General features: G+C 40.7%; 1 protein-coding gene across 1 annotated transcript; it reads left to right on the top strand.

The window, feature by feature from the left end:
- Positions 1-3314: 3314 nt before the first annotated feature.
- GCM2 (glial cells missing transcription factor 2) lies at positions 3315-9682 on the top strand. The gene is made up of 5 exons (XM_063129772.1): positions 3315-3404; positions 4335-4587; positions 5877-5989; positions 6898-7023; positions 8801-9682. The coding sequence occupies exons 1-5, from the start codon at positions 3315-3317 to the stop codon at positions 9680-9682; spliced, it is 1464 nt and encodes a 487-aa protein (XP_062985842.1).
- Positions 9683-19001: the final 9319 nt, after the last annotated feature.

The following is a 19001-nucleotide window of genomic DNA, read 5'->3' as shown; positions in this document are numbered from 1 at the left end:
AGTGGGGCTTACTCCCAAGTAAATGTGTGCACGAATGTAGTCAAGCTGTCCTTCATGAGTATTAGTCACTAAGGTGCAATCCTATGCATGTTTAGACCGAGAAAAGCCCTTCAATTTACAGCATTCCCCAGATGGCTATGTTGCACCCTTAAAGTGTAGTCTAATTGCCATATAATCTTATGTGCTGAAATAAATCCCATGAGTTAGATGGGAATTAAGTGTGTATAGGATTGCAGCATTACTTAATTTAGAGCAATAGGCATGTCTAATCAAATAGGACCTACTTCTGAGTAAACATTCATAGGATTGCAGTGTAAGCAACTTCTGAATGGTATTAGTGGAGTAAAAAATTGCAAATCAACAGTAACAATCTGGTGTGTGTGTGTGTGTGTGTGTGTGTGTGTGTGTGAGAGAGAGAGAGAGAGAGAGAGAGGTTTTTTTAATTACAGAGCAAAGCGAATAATATATTCATTCACAGTGCAGTTTAATGTATGTCTAATCAGAAGTCCCATTAAGTTAAATGAGACTTACTCTCAAGTAAGTGGATATAGGTTTGCAACCACAAATATGTACATAAGCCTTCCTCAGTTAAAAATTCCCAGGGAAGCTAACATACAAAAGACAAAAACATCATAACATAATATTTTTGTTACTCACGTAATGAAATGAACATTGTCCTTTGTGTTATTAGTGTGATGAAATATTGACATACTACTGCAGAATTCCTCATAAAAGGTTTGAAGGGAGTTTCTTTGTTTGCAAACTGAACAGTAATACTGCAAAAGCTCTATAGATATTTGTGATTGATGGATGGTTTGCCTCCAACCAATAGGGTATTGGTTGTCGCTCTCCTATTTTATCTTCACAACAACCCTGGGAGCCATAGGTTAAGAGGAAAGATGTGATTTCTTCCGAGTATTTATGTTAAGAATAAGAATATAAATCGTTATCAGCTATATTCAAGCCTTTCCATTGAGCTAGGTTTTATGCATTGGGCAATTAGGTCTGGGAGGTTTTGGGGAGGGGGGATTATAGGCGTGGGAGACACCTGAGTAGAAAATGGACATCGTAAAAATCATAATATGCATTTCTTTGCAGCGGCTGAGACTGCTAATATGTTTTTAGCTGAAGAGTACATCACACTGAGCTCACCTGCTTCGATATCTTGAGGACTGCAGCCTTATTTTGTCTTGAGAACTCTGATTAGGCCAGCCGGCTGGCTGCAATCCTGGTCACATTTGCCTGGAAATGAGTCTTGTTGCTCTCAATAAGAATCCGCTCCCCCCACAAGAGTGTTCAGGATTGGGAAGTGAAAGTGCCAGTGGGAGAGAAAACACCATTCTTCCTGGAGATGTCAATTCCATCTCTTCGCCTTTTGATTGATGGTTCATCTCAGGTGCTTTGAACAGCTTTTGCTACATATGCCACAGTTTGTCACAAGCAAACATGCTCATTTTTGTCTCTCACAGCGGCGCCAGAACAATCCCCATTTGGATAATGAAGTTTGTGTATAACAAACCTGTAGTCTTGGATCCAGGTAAAATTCCATTGGTTCAGCTGGATCAGGACCAAACTGCCCAATCGACTGTCCCATCTCAATTATCTGCAGCCTTTTGGATCTGCGGTTCCTCTCCTATTTAAAATTAGCCCGAGGAGTGAGAAAACATTTCCCGCCCCCAAAGAACAAACACTCCCAAAAGGTGCTGATCCTCAAGTCAACAAAACCACACCTGTGTCATCCGAGGGGGAGACTGTTTACTCGGAAGGAAGTCCTCAACGTTATTTAGACTTCAGCTGACATACTTTCACTAAAGGGGCTTAGCGGCAACAAAGTCAGCTCAGCCCCTCCCCAGAAGTGACTAATTTGTTACACTGGTTTCCAATGGGATTTAAGTCACAAGTCAGAGCAATCGGGGTCTACGTATTTATGGCTGGAGGTCAAATTACGCATAATAATAATTCTGAATAATAAAAATAACTTCCTAAAACAGTTGAATGGGCAAGGCATTAGGTTAACTACGTTGTGGATTCAGCTTTTAAACAGCAAAATATAATTCTCAAAATCTTTCTCACTTTCTCAAGTCTACATAGCATCAGGAGGACTTACTTCTGAGTAAGCAAGTTTAGGATCATATTCTCCCTGCACCCCCATAAGACAGCTGTGGCTTTGCTGACTTGGGGATCGGCGCCTTGTTGGGGTGCTTGATCTTTGGGGAGGGGTGTGTGTGTTGATTCTTACTCCTCAGGCGTCAAGACTAAAGGTGGGGGAGGAGCCGCCACCCACGCGCTTTAACACAGCAGAGATCAGGTATGTGGGAGGGTGAAGGTCAGGGACACAAAAGGTGTTCATCCCTGCATGAGCAGATCAGAAGACAAGCCTGAGGTGGAAAGAGTAACTTCAAGGTGATTTCAGCACCTCCAGCCACGGACAGAGGCCAAGCGCAAGGAAAGGCGAGGACAGCGCAGTTTGTTCAAGGCAAGTCATGCAAAGCTGTTCAGTGCAAACCAATGCATGTCTACCCTGCCATCCATTGCATTCAGGGGAACTTACTCCAAGGTAACTGTGCATAGGGCATTGTCTGCTCCTTTTCAGCCCTTGGCTTTTCACTGAAACTCTGATCAACTTACTTTCACTATTTGTTTCCTCTTTGACATCATAGAGACATGGATTCATTAAATGGAGAAATACTTGAATACCTGTTGTCTGTTTGTCTCATCTATATCCTGCCTCTCTTTCAAGGGGTTTCCTATATGGTTTTCTCCACTTCCTGCATTATATCTTCACAACAATCCCATAAGGTATGTTAGGCTAAAAAAAAGGTGTACATGTGATGAAAAACATGCATGTACAACTTGCATAAGACTGTCATACTTTCTTCTACCCAGTGGATGTTACATGCACGTATGAATTCAGCATCATTATGCTCTGCAGCACCAAGAAAACATGGCCAGCTTTTGTGCAGATGTGCCTTATGCATCACTTGGTGGGCCTTGTAGGGTGGGGAAATACATGAGGAATCAATTTTGATGCAACATTTCCATTTATGTACACTCACACAATCAGTTCAAAAAGTTAATCTTCCAAGTACTAGTCATTACACTATAACATGGTTACAGGCACAATAATAAGTTTCAGAAATGATCCCTTGTCTAGAAAATGTATCTATTTTGTAAGCTGTTTTCAACAACAAAAATTTAACAGCTTGAAATGAAACTATCTCCAGCTGGTGTGTAAGGAGGAGGGGAAAGGGGAAATTCTTGATGCTGCTTGCTATTTCTTGTTGTCATCTTGTTCTTCTAGTTCTATGGTGAACATGGCAAAAGACCCCTTTGAGGACTCAAATTACTTCTGTTCCTTTGGGATGAAATTAACCTGGGACATCAATGACCCCAAGTTACCACAGGTACTGAGGAAGATTTGGAAGGAAGTGATGGACCTACTAGAATGGTTTTACAGACTAGTTTTCTAAAGGCCTTTTCACACACTCACTCACTACATTCTATCATGTGAATGATGTTCCTGCAAGCAACAATCCAGCAATAATGGCACATTCTCCGATCTGCATAGAAATGAGGGGGGAAGGGGAGAAGTGTGGCTGTTCTTATCTACCTGCTGTTTTAAATATCTGAATACCCATTCCAGCACAGGAAAAGAGGAGCACAGCACTCCCACAAAAAGAAAACAAGAAATAAAGGGAAGCCTAACAAAATGACTCTGTGTGTGTGTGTGTAGTTATATTTGCTGTTCCTTGCTATGTAAGGAAAATATTTGATAAGTTGGTCCAGTCATGGAAGAAAGTGGAGAGAAGATGCAAAGCCATCAAGGAATTTGTAAAAAAAAATATGCAGCTTTAAAAAGAAAGTTTACAAAGAGAATAGTGCTGCTCATTAATAAGGTCAAAAAGAAATGTCATTAGGTGCCTGTGATATTTGCACAACCACAAATGATCAATCTCGTTGAATTTAGTGTAAAGAATCTCAGCATTATTTGGGATGTATGTGTGGAGCAGACCCAGACATAGATATTGACAGGAAAGTTACTGGCATGGGGAAGCTTCATGCAAGCATTGGAGCTCCCAGTTGTGCAGGGAGCCCAGGAATGGTATTGTAAATTAATACATTTTTTGTGGTTGAAATGCTGTCTTATTTATTTATTTATTTATTTATTACATTTTTATACCGCCCAATAGCCGAAGTCTTGCACATTTCTTTTACCTTCCACACACCCACTTTTTCTTTAGTTAAAGGAACGGATTGGCTGGTCTCATTCATGAACAATTATGTTAATAGATCCTACACCTCTTCTTTCCCTCTTCCATTTGCCTCCAATGCAGGAGAACAAGCACTTTGATTCCTTCCAGGAGTGGCCAGATGGTTATTTGCGATTCATCTATTCCAGTGAGGACAAAAATGCGCAGCGGCATCTCAGCGGTTGGGCCATGCGCAATACCAATAACCACAACTGCCAGATCCTCAAGAAGTCCTGCCTCGGGGTGGTGCTTTGTGCCAGGAATTGTACCCTGCCAGATGGGACCAAGCTACAGCTCCGGCCTGCCATATGTGATAAGGCTCGCCAAAAGCAACAAAGTAAGACACATGTGATGGGAAAGGCCGCGAAACGGCTTTAACATTCTGCTCTAATTTGGGAGCCATTGGGGACCTTCACAGAGAGTCCTTTCTAGCAAAGTGTTCAGTAAAGGGGAAGTTTGCCCAGTAGATTTCAAACCTCAGCACAGCTCTGTTAAATATTTACTTGGCATTTAAAAGTAAAATCTCTCATATAAGAACTGCAGAGCTGGGAACTAGAAGGTGAACCTCATGGTTTGTTACGTCCTCTTGCAAATTAATGTTTTTGACATTCATGAGATAACTTTTTGAAGTGATCTGGTAACTGTATATACAATTATACATGGAAAAATTGCACTGGAATTCGCATCACTTTCCCAAAGATGATGTACTTAGAAGAGCCAGCAATAATCTTGAATCTATGAGTAACATCCTATAAGAATCTAGGATATACTTTCATTACCATCTGAAGAAACAGTGCATCGATAACCCAATCCCAATGTAACTTTTTCATCTGTATTGTGCTTATAGGATCATGTTTTGTCTCATAAATGCCAAAAAATATGTCGGAAGAAGCACTTACTGTGAATTTTCTGTGAACGCTAAACATATCCCAATCAGCACTATGAGTCCTTATCTTCCATCCTGTTAAACAAGATGGCCTGCTATCAGTAAGGTTTAATTATCTTAAAACTATGTCACAGCAGTTGTTATCTATCCTGCAAATATCCTTCTTGGCAAGCTAAAGTTATTATTTAGCTGTTATTCCACCATGCCTGGTAATATCTTCTCTGGCAAAGTCAATATGTGATCTAGCTCAGGGGAAGTAGACAACATGGTACCCTCCAGACATTTTGCACTACAGTTCCCTTCATCCTTTACTATTGATCATGCTTGTGGCTGATGGGAGTTGTAGTCCAAAACATACAGAGAGGGTACCATGCTGCCCACCACTGATCTGGCTATTATTCCATCTCTTCTAGATCTCTGGAGAAAAGCAAGCTGTGTTGCTGTAGCAGGAAGGGTTGGCATACAAAGAAGGGATGGGAATCTCAGTGAATGTTACACAGAGGAAGAGCTGGAATGGGGACGAATATCAAATCTATAACTATTTTTGAGTTATGATCCCCTTCCATTCTGAAGAAACTAGTAATTTTATAATTCCACTCTGATTCAGGGTCTATTTTACAAATTCTTTGTTCTGCTTAGGGGTTTACATTTTGGAATACAGAATTCTTCCATCTGAATTAACCATCATTTAATTCCTTCGCGCAAAATCCTGCAATGATATCTCTCTGTCTCTGTTGCAGAAAAACATTGCCCAAACTGCAGTTCAGCAATTGAGTTAATTCCTTGCCGGGGACATAGTGGCTACCCAGTAACTAACTTCTGGAGACATGAAGACAAGGCAATATTTTTCCAGGTAAAATATAAATGCAACGTATGTTCCTCTTCTGTTTTTAGGTGCTTTGGATTTTGTGGATGAAAAACAGAATGTGCAGAAATCATGTCTGCATACATCATAATGGGAACTGGTCTGGCATTTCTTTGCTAATGATAATTATGAATGCTCACGCTTTTCCTTGCATTTGTGAATGAAATAAATTCTATTGCACTCAAAATATCCCACAACGATGGTCAGGTTGCAGGCTTTGACAAGCATGGGGATTCTGCTCCATCACTGGGCAATTTCACCTATGAGGTTTCTTATTTTCCTAGCAAATGCTTATATTTCGGGGTTAAGGAACTGTCTGCCACTATAACTTTTAAGAGTTCCACAAGCTGAGACTTTTCCGCTGCCACCAATTCTTTAAAACCTTCTAGTAGCTGGTATAAGTTGGTTGTGAGATGGACACTAATACTAGAGACAAAGTGAACTGTTAAACAAGTTGGTTTATTAAAGAGGTATTTTGTACATAAGGGAATACTATTTACTTTCAGTTTTCAATAGACTGCTCACTGACAATTATTTAAGGATTCAAGAGACACTAGCTAATAGAAGCCTCTTGATGACTTCTTTTATCTCAGGGCAAATTCCCTAAACCTCCACCTCAGCCAAATAGACTCACAACCAGATCCAGTTCTGGGGTATAGTATTCCTCTGACCCAAAGCTCCTCCTGTTGTACTACTGGCTGCTGGAAGAGTTTGTTTGGTTTTAATGCCTGCTTGCACAACTTTCTTCTGCATAATGCAGCCACCTGCTCCTTACTGCTAAAGCTCTGATTTGATACCTACAAGAGCAGCTGCCAGTCAATATGGACAATACTGCACTGGATGGACCAAAGGTTTGACTTAGTATAAGGCAGCTTCCTATATCCATATTTCTTCAGGCCAAGGGAATACATGACCATCCAAGACCAGAGAGTAAATTGGAGACAGAGGTCAGAAGAAGTGCCCTTAAAAAGCAAACACCATCTTCTCATTCATCCCAGAAAAAAAGGCTTCTGGATTTTCAGGTAACTATACTTCTGCAGTACCATCAGACAGGTAAAAGTGAGATACTACTACTTTACACACAAATATATCTTACATTAATGCATATATGTAAAAATGTAAAATAAAAAAAATTAATGGCATTACAATGAGTACAATAAAGAAAGCAGAGAGGACTAAGACAAACAATTATCAGAGATGCCAAGTTGTCACTGAGACCATCTTGTTTACACGTTATGTTTCTGACAAATAAATGCATCTCCAAAGAATACTGAATATTTCCAAAATTATCACTTCGTATTGCAAGGAGTGGTAAAAGATGGATCATAAAAAATGTTTAATCTAGTATCAGAAAGGTCTGTTAGATAGGTCTGAATTTGTTTGGGAGAAGGGGTGTAATGCTGCTCTAGGGAAATTTTGGATAGAAGTTAAAAAAAACTCTGGGTTTTTAGAACCTTTGTTTAGAATTTTTGTCTTGTTGTGGATAGCGTCCATCTATCCCAGAGTGTGCAACTTCAGGCTGTCTGGGAGCCAGTTTCCAGTTTCTGGTCAAACACACCAGGGGGATGGGGGACCTGCTGCTGCCACGCTGTTGAATTTTGTAGTAGGAAAAAAATGGTGGTTTGCTACCGAAATTTAGCAGTAAATTGCTGCAAAGACTTGAAAAGACCATATTTATCTTGAAAACGAGCTAAATTTGGCACGTTGAGTCTCAATAGCAGTTTGCCATTGAATTTTGGCAGTAAATTGCCAATTTTTTTGCCACTGCCACATGCTGGCAAAAACAGGGGCCACACTCAAGGCCATAAGGATCCCTGATCTATCCAGGTATAATTATGGAGGTAGAAGTTACAGGATTGGAGATTACTAGAAAATAGTAATATAAACTGGCACAAAATAACTTACTTGGAGACCTTACTGGGGCTCATTCACAGTGCTGAGTTTCTTCACATAGTTTTACATATAAGTACCGCATGGAGAAAGTCTAGCTAACTGAACTGTATATTAATGAGCCAGCAACCATCCTCGTAACTGAGGGTGCTGGAAAAGTGCAGCTCAGTTGCAGTCATATTGATGGCTGTCAGCTGTATGGATATACATAGGGTTATGTACATTATTGCATTTAGACATTCAGAAGTGCGAACCAGCCATAAAGCCTGGTTCAGGCATGCGTGTCCGTCACTTTGTGGCTACAGCATCTAAGCAATGACCTGAATGTGTGAATGGGCCATTCTAGTTCAAACACCTTTTACATAATCCCAAGACAAAACTATGTTCAATGGAGTTTGTTTACACATTCAGCTGCGAATTATCAAATGCTGAGTCATGGTGATGACTAAATGAATTGACGTATATGCATTTCTGATCTGAGCTCTAGACTGCATGTTCCAAGACTAAATATTTATTTCAGCATTTCCAATGTAATGTAGATGTACATACTTTTTTTCTGGTTACATGATGTGATCATTCATTGAACATCAAAACTATGGAGACTTTTTATGGAAAAACAGCACATAAACTCCTGGTTAAAAAAAAAAGATAAAATTAAAATTATCTTAAGTGTCAGGGAGATTCCAAGATAAGTGAACAGAACATCAGCACCAGTCCCAAACGTTTTGTCCTGTTGCCTTTTCTCCAGTTGAAGCCATCCCTGAGATTTCATTTTAAATGCCTGATAAAAAAAACTGAACAAGAATAGTTTAAATGATAATCAGCAAGAATTGTAATATCAATTTGCTTTAATTCCATGTGTTCATCCAACAGTTTCTTCCAAAGTCTTTTAATTAACATTCTCTTTAGACAGGACCAAGTAATGAGAATGGTAATCACTTTCATTACATTCATCATTTGGCATGTGAAGATGGAGCAGAAAAGGTCAGTGTAATTACAGATACCAGCCTACCACTCCTAGCTCAGTCTCACCATTTATTTCAAAATGCAGAAGCATACAACATTTCTTACGAAGCAGCCAACTTTCAAGGGGATATTGTATCACCGCTCCAGAAGTACCCAAGCCCCAAAATCTATACATCTAAACCAGGCTGTGGTTATGAATGTGCATTTCCTGGTTACATCAGTTCCAGCTTGTATCCAACATTTCACAAAGATCTGATGGATATCCCAATGGATACTGATCATGTTATGCTGAATGGACTTCAATATCATGTCAATTTGCTGAATGTCCAGGAAAAGAACTTTGATGGCCCTCATACACATCACGGATTGAAACAACCCTTAGGGGAAAGTAACAATGGAGAAAGGGTTAGCTATGGACCATGTCAACCCAATGCCCATTATAGTGAAGAATATGCTTGTAGATATAGCAGTCAATCCTCTCTGGAAGTCCCTGCTTTGCAAACAGTTATAACCACTACTACGAAGATGTCCCTCGAGGCCTATAAGCCTCCTGCAGCAAAGTGTGTCGACAATTTCTATGATGCAAAGGATCTTTTGAACTCTCCCCTGGCAGACAACATTTCCGGCAATGTCTGCCCAGAGATCAACTTCCAAGAAGACTGGGTCATGGCAAAGTCACATTTGATTGGTGAGCATTTTCTGACCGCTCATGAGGCAGAACATGCAGCATCAGTGGATGCTTGTCCAGGTGGTCTTCCTAACACAGAAAAAAGTTATACTGGGTACCAAGGACAGACTTTCAGATCTGAGAATACTGAATACTAGCAATATCAGATACTACATTTAGATATAAAACATCACAAATAAGGATTATTTATGAATAGGTTATACCATATTGTACTGGAAATCTGTCAAGTTTGGAGGGATTTGGTCAATACTTGAACTCAAATTATTCATTCTAAAGTCATGATGTACAGTGATGATGTACAGACACACAACATGGCAGTAAAGGCACTGGAAAGTTAAATATCTAGAAAATCAGAATTCAAACTATTTCAGTAAAGAATGCATACTAGAATTATCTAGATTGAAAACGGTGTTGGCAACATTTTTTATTTCTCCTAAACCTTTAACAGTGCAATCCTATGCATTTCTACTCAGAAATAAGCCTAATTGGGCTCTTACTCCCAGGAAAGTGTGCATAGGATTGCACCCTTAGTGGTGAATACTTTACTTAAAAACTCTCCAGGTTTAAGGATCAGCAGCTTAAATCTGGGAACAGCAGCTGTGCATGCTTTATTTGAAATACACGAGTGAATTCCCATTTATTTTGATGTGTTTTGCGTAGGAGAAATTCCCAGTACAGTGTGTCCTTTGTTAGTACATGAACACATTAGCTCTGTGTGGTTGTGAGTGTTTTTAAAAACCCTTTATCCTTCATGTATTCATTTAAAGATGTTTTGTTAGTTGTTTGCTTTCCTTTTTAATGATGCATTATCAAAATAATGCAGCAGCAGCCATTATGTAGTTAAGCTCTTACAATAAATTTTGTTTTGTTTTTAAAAATCACATTTAAATGTGTCTCATTTGTGATAGCACAGTTCAGTTTGAAATTGTTCATCAAGGTAACAGAAGCAGATGCCTTTGATGTTTTGGGCCCAATCTAGAGAAAGTTAATTATGCTTAACTTCCACCATTCATATACATGTAATAGGCAAGTCACCCTTCTCCCAAGGATGAACAAGAATGTAACCCTGTGAGGTCGGTTAGGCCAAGAATGTGTGACTGTCCCAGTGAGCTTCATGGCAAGTTTAGTTCTGAACTGCAGTCCAAGTCTTACCACCAGGGTTCTAACCACTACTCTGTCCTGCCTATCTGTATCAATAGCTCTTCTCTATAACCAACCCCTCCCTAACACACCTTCATTTAAATAAGAGTTGTTCAACAGGTATTAAGGTTGCTTCCTCAGCCTATACTGCTTAGCAGTTCTCAGTATATAGAGCAGTTTGCCATGTGGCTTGAAGAACTGATGAGAGAGGGAAAAACTAGTCCTAAACGCTCTTGAGCAAAGAAAATTAATTTCATGGCTCCTTGCACTCTGGCCACAGTCCCTAGACATATGTTGCTATTTAATTCACTGAATAATGGATCACTTCATAAGCTATAATCCAGTTCAACTATACTACATGTAAAATGGTGCCATCCTTCCATATGCGCAAATTTAAAAGTTAGAAACAATACCAAACTTTTCCCTCCCCATCCTTTCCGTTGCATCCCCCTGTATGCCCATCCTATGCTATTCTCCCCCCAAAAAACTTCAGGAGCATCATTAGGGGGGCGACACGTGGCTGCAGTGAGGAGGATGGGAAAGGATGTTTGCATTATGTCCTTATTCTCATGCTTCTCTGGATCCAGAGGAGACACTTTAAAACAGGGGTGGGGAATTCTTTCAATCTGAGGGCTGAATTCCATTTCAGAGAAGCTGAAGGCCACATTCCAGTGGTGAATGGGGCCAAAAGCATTGGTCAATACCAATTGGTCAATACCAAGGCCAAAGGGGAAATGGGTGATGGCTGCCACCATATTGACACAGAAGCCAAAAATAAGTCTTAAGAGAGGCAATTCAACCTTGAAGAATGGAGAAAAACTGCACAAAAGCAAGGAAACCACCAAATGATTGATATTAGAGGGGGAAAGGGCATAGACCTTTGTAAACCTCTCAGAGAGCTTCAGCTATGGGGCAGTATAGAAATAGTAATAATAATGATAATGATGATAATAATATGATGGTGATAATAATAAAATAATAGACATCTGGAGAACCCTAGAGACCACACTGGGACCCCAGGAGAGCTGGATTTATCACCTGGGCCTGAAATCTCCCACCCCCACTATAAACAGTAGACACAGCTGACCTTACCACAAAGCAAAGTGAACCAGTTCCCTTTGGCAGGAGAATCTGGCAGCATCATTTTCCGGCTTCCACTCTCATTCCGCAAGATGTTTTTTTCCTTCTATAAAGAAATACCTTCCAGTTGAAAGCAAAGGGTTTGTTTTTACGTTTTGTAGGCATGAACCACCTTGAGTGTTTTCCAATAGAAAGTGGGGATATGGTTTTTTTAGGCTGTATTCTTCTCCACACTTATTTTGGAGCAAGCCTCGCTGAACTCAGTGGGTCTTACTTCTGAGTAAACCTACAGCAGGTTGTGCTATGAATAATGCCATTTTCTAAAATGTCTAAAGCCAGCACTGAGGCGATATATTCTTTTGAATAATTATTTTGTTGCATTCTGGGTTTTGTTAAGCTGAACAGAACATTTCCCCCCCACACACTATTGTGAGTCAGGCGATCCTAAGCATGTTTACTCAGAGGTAAATGCCACTGAGTTCAATGGGATTGTTGCATTCTGGTTTCTGTTCAGCTGAACAAGAACATTCCCCCCCCCCATTGTGAGCCAGGCGATCCTAAGCATGTTTACTCAGAGGTAAATGCCACTGAGTTTAATGGGATTTACTCCCTAGTAAGTGCGTACAGATTTGGAAATTCACAGGGCAAACCAATGCATGCTTAGTTAGGAGCAAGTCACATTGTGTTCAATGAGGGCTTACTCCTTAGTAAGGGTGCTAGTATTGCAATCTTTATGGAGTATATTCAAGTGTAAGTCTTTAAGGCTGGCAATGCTATGCACACAACCCTGGGAGTAAGGCCCATTGAACTCAATGGACGTTACATCTGAATAAGCATGCACTGCAAACCTTGATATGACATCCACCCACGCTGAAAGCTGAAATGGTTAAAGTTATTATTTAGGGTGACCACTTGTGAATTGCCAAAAAAGAGGACATGCATCACCAAAAAAAGAGGACACCAATTTGCATGTGCTAATTTATATGTATAGATGCAAATTTAGAAATTATTGTTAGAATTTAAACAGAAATACAGTCCATCTCACCATAGTGTGGAAGGCTGTGACTAGGAGACTTGGGTGACTTGCTCAGTCTGCTGTTCAGGTGTTTGGGGGCAACTTGAAGGGTCATTTCTTCCTTCTGATGGTTTTGTTTATCTTTATACCAGACTTGGACTGGACAGCCCTCCAAATATCGGGCACCTTCATAATAGAGGGCTGTCCTCTGTAAAAGAGGACACATAGCCACCCTGCTCAACAGTTCCCAGTCATTTTATTAAATGTCCTTTCTAACGAATATTGACCAAAAGAATACTTTACTCAGCAAATTTGTTATGGTGTGATGTAGTGGCTAGACATGTGTGCATCTGAGGAGATCCAGATTCAAATCCCCCTCTGACACAGAATTTCACTGGGTGACCTTAGGCCAGTCGCTATCTCTTAACCTAATCTACCTCACAGGATTGCATTGGAAGGATAAAAATAAGGAAGGGAGGGGGAACCAAGTACACCTCTTTGAGTTTCATGGAGGAAAGGCAGACTGTTAAATAGATTCAAACTAAACTTCATAAAATACATTATTTTATTTATTAAGTTGCCTGGGAATGTTCTATACAAGCCAAAGCACAAAACGAGCAAGGGAACAGGTGCATCAGGATGTTGTTGATTCCAATTTCTTTTGCAAAGATGCAAGCTGTGTTGCTCTTCATGGCTCTTTCAGCTCTTGCCTATTATCTTTCATTTAGTTTCCTGGTTCACAGCAAGAGCAAGGCATGCTGCAGTTATTATGTCTGTACGGCAAAATGATGTGCTAAGTGATCAGTATGTGTTGTTCATCTCATTGCTTTGGGAAACATGGTCGTTTTGTATAAACAACAAGATGTACCTTCTAAGGTCAGGCTGGCCTATTATCTATGAAACTTAAGAGCAGATACCAAAGAACAACAAAGGAATACAGCATGATAGGTAGGGAGGTTGGTTCATGAAGAGCAACACAGATTCAAGCAAACACGAATGCATAAAACCACCAGCATCAATCATATTTATTCTTCATGATAAGCTTTCAAAAGAACTACTGCCAGATACCTCTTCTACTTAAAAGAAATAGCAATAGCAGTTCCTCTTCTCAGAGGCTGTAGCCACACTTACTTGGGAATAAATTTAATTGAACTCAGTGATACATGATTTTGCATTTGATTGTACAGCAAGTGTATCCCTTTTGAGCTGCAACACATTTACTAGGGGATAAGGCCCAGTGGACACAGTGAGATTTACTTCTGAGTAAACATCCACAGGCTATATAGTGGCATCCAATGTAGAGTTATGCGTGCCTAAATTGCTTTGAAACAAAGCATATGACGGATAGGAAAGCCAAAAGGATTAGTTATAATTATCAGTGCTACTGGAAGAGCTCAAAAAGTGGGAGAGGGGATAGACCTACACAAGCTTTTATCTCACTATTTTCTGTACTATTGATTCCCTGTATCACATGACCTGAGTTGACACTTCTTCCTGAAAACAGGAAATCCCAGGATAAACCTTAGGTCTAGCTAAGGCCACAGAGGGTAGGGGAGAGAGTCGCAGGCCTTTAAAAGCAGGCCATACTTTATGGCAGGGATGGCCCACCAGTTTATCATAGATGAGCAGCCGATTGGAGATGAAAGCTTTTCCCTGCTGTGCAATGAGAAAGGGAACCTTTGTCACTGCAGTAGGGCAAAGCTCTCATCTCCTGTCAGCTGCTGGTTGGAGAGAAGAGCATTTTCCTGCCTTGAGAGGGGACGGGACCTGGGGAGGAAGCTGCTTAGTGTTTCAGGGCTCATCTACACCAAGCAGGATATACCACTATGAAAGTGGTATATAAAAGGCAGGAGCCACACTACTGCTTTAGAGCGGTATTGAAGTGCTCTGCAGGATCTACACTACTGCTTTAGAGTGGTACTGAAATGCACAGACAACTGTTGGGTCCCGTGACACATCTACTCCAAGCAGGATATAACACTATGAAAGTGGTATGAAAGCAGTATATGGTATGTGTCAATGGGTCCCAACAGTTGTCAGTGCACTTCAATACCTCTATAAAGCAGTAATGTGGCTCCTTCCTTTTATATACTGCTTTCATACCACTTTCATAGTGAAATATCTGCTTGGTGTAGATGAGCCCTCAGTCTTGCTTACTTCTGAAGCTTGTTGTGTCTTGAGTAGACACGCAGAAGCTTGGTACTTGGGATACTATTTGAAAGTGCTTCTGAGTGAATCAGTGTTGATTACTTCTGAATAGACACCCAGAAACCTTGTCCTGCTTTCTTCTGAATACGCTTAAAACCAGTAATAATCATATTTTGGCTGCACCCACTCTGCCTTGGCCATGCCCACTTTGCTTCTGGCCCTGCATACAGATGGAATGCAATCAACCAAACCTTTCCAAGATTAAAATTCAGCCCTTGTGATGGAAAAGGTTCCCCACCCAGGCTTGATGAGTAATCCCAGTCTCAATGGATTTTTATCCCATCCCTTACATATTCTGACATTTAATTAGGTCTTTTAAAAAACAACAACAGGAATATAATTTTGCATGTCAAGTTAGAATTTGTATGTACAAATTCAATTACCATTCTATCCAATGAACATGCCTCACTGGATGAGGATGAAGCAACAGAACTGAATCTGTACTATAATAAAATCATTTAAATCAATTCGCAAAGATCTTGAACCATGGGCACTGAGCCTGCTCTAGGCATCAAATCAGTGAACCTATCTAAAAATCAGTGGCTGCAGTGTAAGGTAAGATTTTAAAAATGTATGTTTCCTGGGAATTCTTATCTTGTTAATGAACAGTGCAGGAAGTCATGCTGTTCTTATCCAGAGCTATAAAGCTGATGATTCTGATGGAAATTTGTCATGCCAGGAGAGGTATCATGTTTTGTTAGTGATGTTTAATTGGCAATGTGTTTTATTACTTGAATTCCAAAATAGCTCATTTTTCATCTTTTTCTCTCCATTTAAGTTGTTCATTAAACCAGGACCTAGATCTGGTATTATGTAAACAATACCATGCCTAATTTCATTCAATGGCACTAGGTTTAACACTTCTTTTGAACCTCTTTCTATCTGCGAAGGTCTCTGATGTTTTCAACAGTTTATCCTTTGAATTCCAGAAAATGGACTATGTTACCTTGATTTTCTACATGGTTGACTTACTGTAGAATCAATTTATCTGTCAACACATGTTCAAATCTAGAGCAAAGAATGCCAATCAGCTTAACAGATGGACACAAGTGAAACAAGTGAATTCCCACTTCTCATTTGTCCTAAACAGGCAATCATGAACAGACTTTTGCAACCCAATCCTGCGCAAATGTATTTAGAAATAGTTTCAATGGGGCTTTCTCCAAAGTAAATGCACCATGCATTACAATCTTATGCTTGGTACCTCAGAAGTAAAACCCACTGAGTCCAATGGGTATAAGAGTGCATAGACCTGTAGCCTTAATTTTCAGCTTTATACATACAACTGGTAGATCTGTAAGAACAAAAGAAGTGGCATGCTGGATCAGACCAATGGTCCATCTAGTCCAGCACTCTGTCCCTGGCCAACCAGCTGTTGACCAGGGACCAACAAAACAGGACATGGTACAGCAGCACCTTCCCACCCATGTTCCCCAGCAACTGGTGCACACAGGCTTATTGCCTCAGATACTGAAGGTAGCACATAGCCATCAGGACTAGTAGCTATTGATAGCCTTCTCCTCCAAGAATTTATCCAACCTCCTTTTAAAGCCATCCAAATTGGTGGCCGTGACATAGTTTAGCTATGTGCTGTGTGAAGAAGTATTATTTGTCTTGAATCTCCCACCAATCAGCTTCATGGGATGACCCCAAGTTCTAGTATTTTGAGAGGGAGAAAAATGTCTCCCTATCCACATCCTCCACACCATGCACAATTTGGTACACCTCTATCATGTCTCCCCTTAGCCTCGTTCTTTCCAAGCTCAACAATCCCAGCTGTTGTAACCTTCCCTCATAAGGGAGATGCTGCAGCCCCTTAATCACTTTAGTTGCCCTTTTCTGCACTTTTTCCAGCTCTATAATATCTTTTTTAGGTGTGGTGACTAGAACTGTCCACAGTATTCTAAGTGTGGTCGCACCACAGATTTGTATAAAGGCAGGATGATACTGGCAGTTTTATTCTCAGTTCCTTTTCTTATAATGCCTAACATGGAGTTTGCCTTCTTTACAGCAGCCGCACATTGGGTGGACATTTTCATTGAGCTGTCCACCACAAGATCTCTTTCTTGGAGCTGTCCACCAAGATCTCTTTCTTGTTTGGTCACTGCCAGCTCAGATCCCATCAGGTTATACTTGAAGTTGGGGTGTTGGTTTTTTTGCCCCAACATGCATTACTGTACTTTGCATTGAAATAATACTTTCCTTCTTTGCCTTTTCAATACCCTCACACTTAAGACATCTCGGAGTTTGTCTGCAACAGTATCTTTTTTTTTAACGTTTCATCTAATTTCCATTCATTTTCACTCTGTACTTATATTTATATGTTTTTTTGGACATATATTTTCTCTCCACCTAGAACTGCATGCTCATTCCCCCCACCCCTAAATTAGCAGTGAATTTGCACTACTGTACTCATGTCTATGGAATAGATATGATGGAGTGTGCTCAAAGTAAATGAGAAATTTGAGAAAGGATTATGAAAGGTCTAGGTCAGGGTGAAAACAGCTAGCTTTAGGACAGTCTCTAATTTTCCTTGTTAGGGTAGATAATTGAGCATGGAATATCAGAGCAACTTCTGTTACATGGTTTTTTGATTTTATTTTATTTTCACTTAGGATCCCTGCTCAATTATCTATGTCTGAAGCTGATGGGGGGAGTATCTCTGTTGATCTCCTTAGGCTTTTCAGCAGTTCAACTATGGATTACACCATTATCCTGAAGCAGAAGTGTTGAGTCTAGGAATTCATTTTCATTCTTTTCTGTCTGACCACGCCCAGCGTATTATCATTGATGATTCTAGCTGAGCCCTTTAGGAATTGTTGCATAATGCAACAGAGAGTTGTATCCTGTGTCCTTTCACAACAGATCTCTTGAGGTCTGCCTCAACTGTCACTATCAGCAACCATTCTAGAGGCTGTACAATCCCCAAATAACCTATGACCTGTTCTTTGGGTTATTTGAGGATTGTTTTCCCCTCCAACAAGCCATGCCATCTGGTTTGGACGATACAACAAGCCACACCTTTGGGATAATTAGCCAAAAGGTGCCACTGCTTAAACAAGTCACAGTGGCATGTTTCTGTTACAGTGATTGTGAGAACCAGGTCAACGACTCACTGACATACATGCTAATGTCTTCAGTAAGCGGTGAATTTGTTAAAAACAATAGAGAATTTAAAATATACACAAAGCAATAGAGGAAATTAACTTGGTAGAGGATTTAGAAATCAAAACATATACAGGACCAAACATATGAGAAATGAATCAAACTATGGGGAAATTCAAGCATAGTCAAAAGGGCTATGCCAGGAACTGCTATCATGCTGTTCTCCCAAAACACTATTGGCACCAAAGTTAGTGTTGCATTGGAGAAGGCCTATACTGCCATTACTTAGAAGTAAGTCTCAGGTAAGTGTGCGTCGGATTGCAACCTAAATTCTATTGTATTTGAGTATGGAGACCAATAATAATAATATATTTATTTATTTGTTACCCGTCTCTCCCTCTGGATCGAGGCGGGGTACAACACAAATAAAAACACCATAAAATACAACTAATTCAAACGTTTAAAACCAGTGCATCATTAAAAGCAGCACACCATTAAAAAAAGGCATCTTAATTCGCATACAAAATTCCAGCTCCCAGCATCCCTTCGCTTGCCTTTCCTACTGCATTAAGAATAAGTCTCGCGCTCACAGTTTGTCCCCCTAAAATTTGGTGGGCTGGGCCGGCCGGTCGCCGAGTCAGCCAATCAGAACCACGAAGGGCGGTGGGCGCGAGCGCCCCCTCTGTTACCGTCCTTCGCCTTCCTCCTCTCTGCGCGTGCGCTTTCTCCTTCTCTTGGCCCCGCCCACTTCGCCCGTGCCTTCCTCGCGCCGGCCCGGCGGCTTGCTAGGCGGGCTGTTGCCTAGGAGACGAGTCGTCGCCGGCCGAGAGCCCGGGCCCGGCAGAGACGAGGGGAGCTGCCGGCGGTTCGGAGGTTGGGATGAGGCGGCCAAGGGAAGAAGAAGGACC

The sequence above is a fragment of the Elgaria multicarinata genome, chromosome 7 (assembly GCF_023053635.1).
Source record: "Elgaria multicarinata webbii isolate HBS135686 ecotype San Diego chromosome 7, rElgMul1.1.pri, whole genome shotgun sequence".
Lineage (NCBI taxonomy): Eukaryota > Metazoa > Chordata > Lepidosauria > Squamata > Anguidae > Elgaria > Elgaria multicarinata.
The sequence above is the reverse complement of the archived record's forward strand: the minus strand, read 5'-3'. Positions and strand labels throughout refer to the sequence as shown.

Bases quoted from the DNA above. Each gene is read 5' to 3' on its own strand.
- GCM2 (XM_063129772.1), top strand. From the start codon at position 3,315: ATGGCAAAAGACCCCTTTGAGGACTCAAATTACTTCTGTTCCTTTGGG. The intron at 3,405-4,334 runs GTACTGAGGAAG...CCTCCAATGCAG, and splicing joins ATGACCCCAAGTTACCACAG to GAGAACAAGCACTTTGATTC. The intron at 7,024-8,800 runs GTAACTATACTT...CATTCTCTTTAG, and splicing joins AAAGGCTTCTGGATTTTCAG to ACAGGACCAAGTAATGAGAA.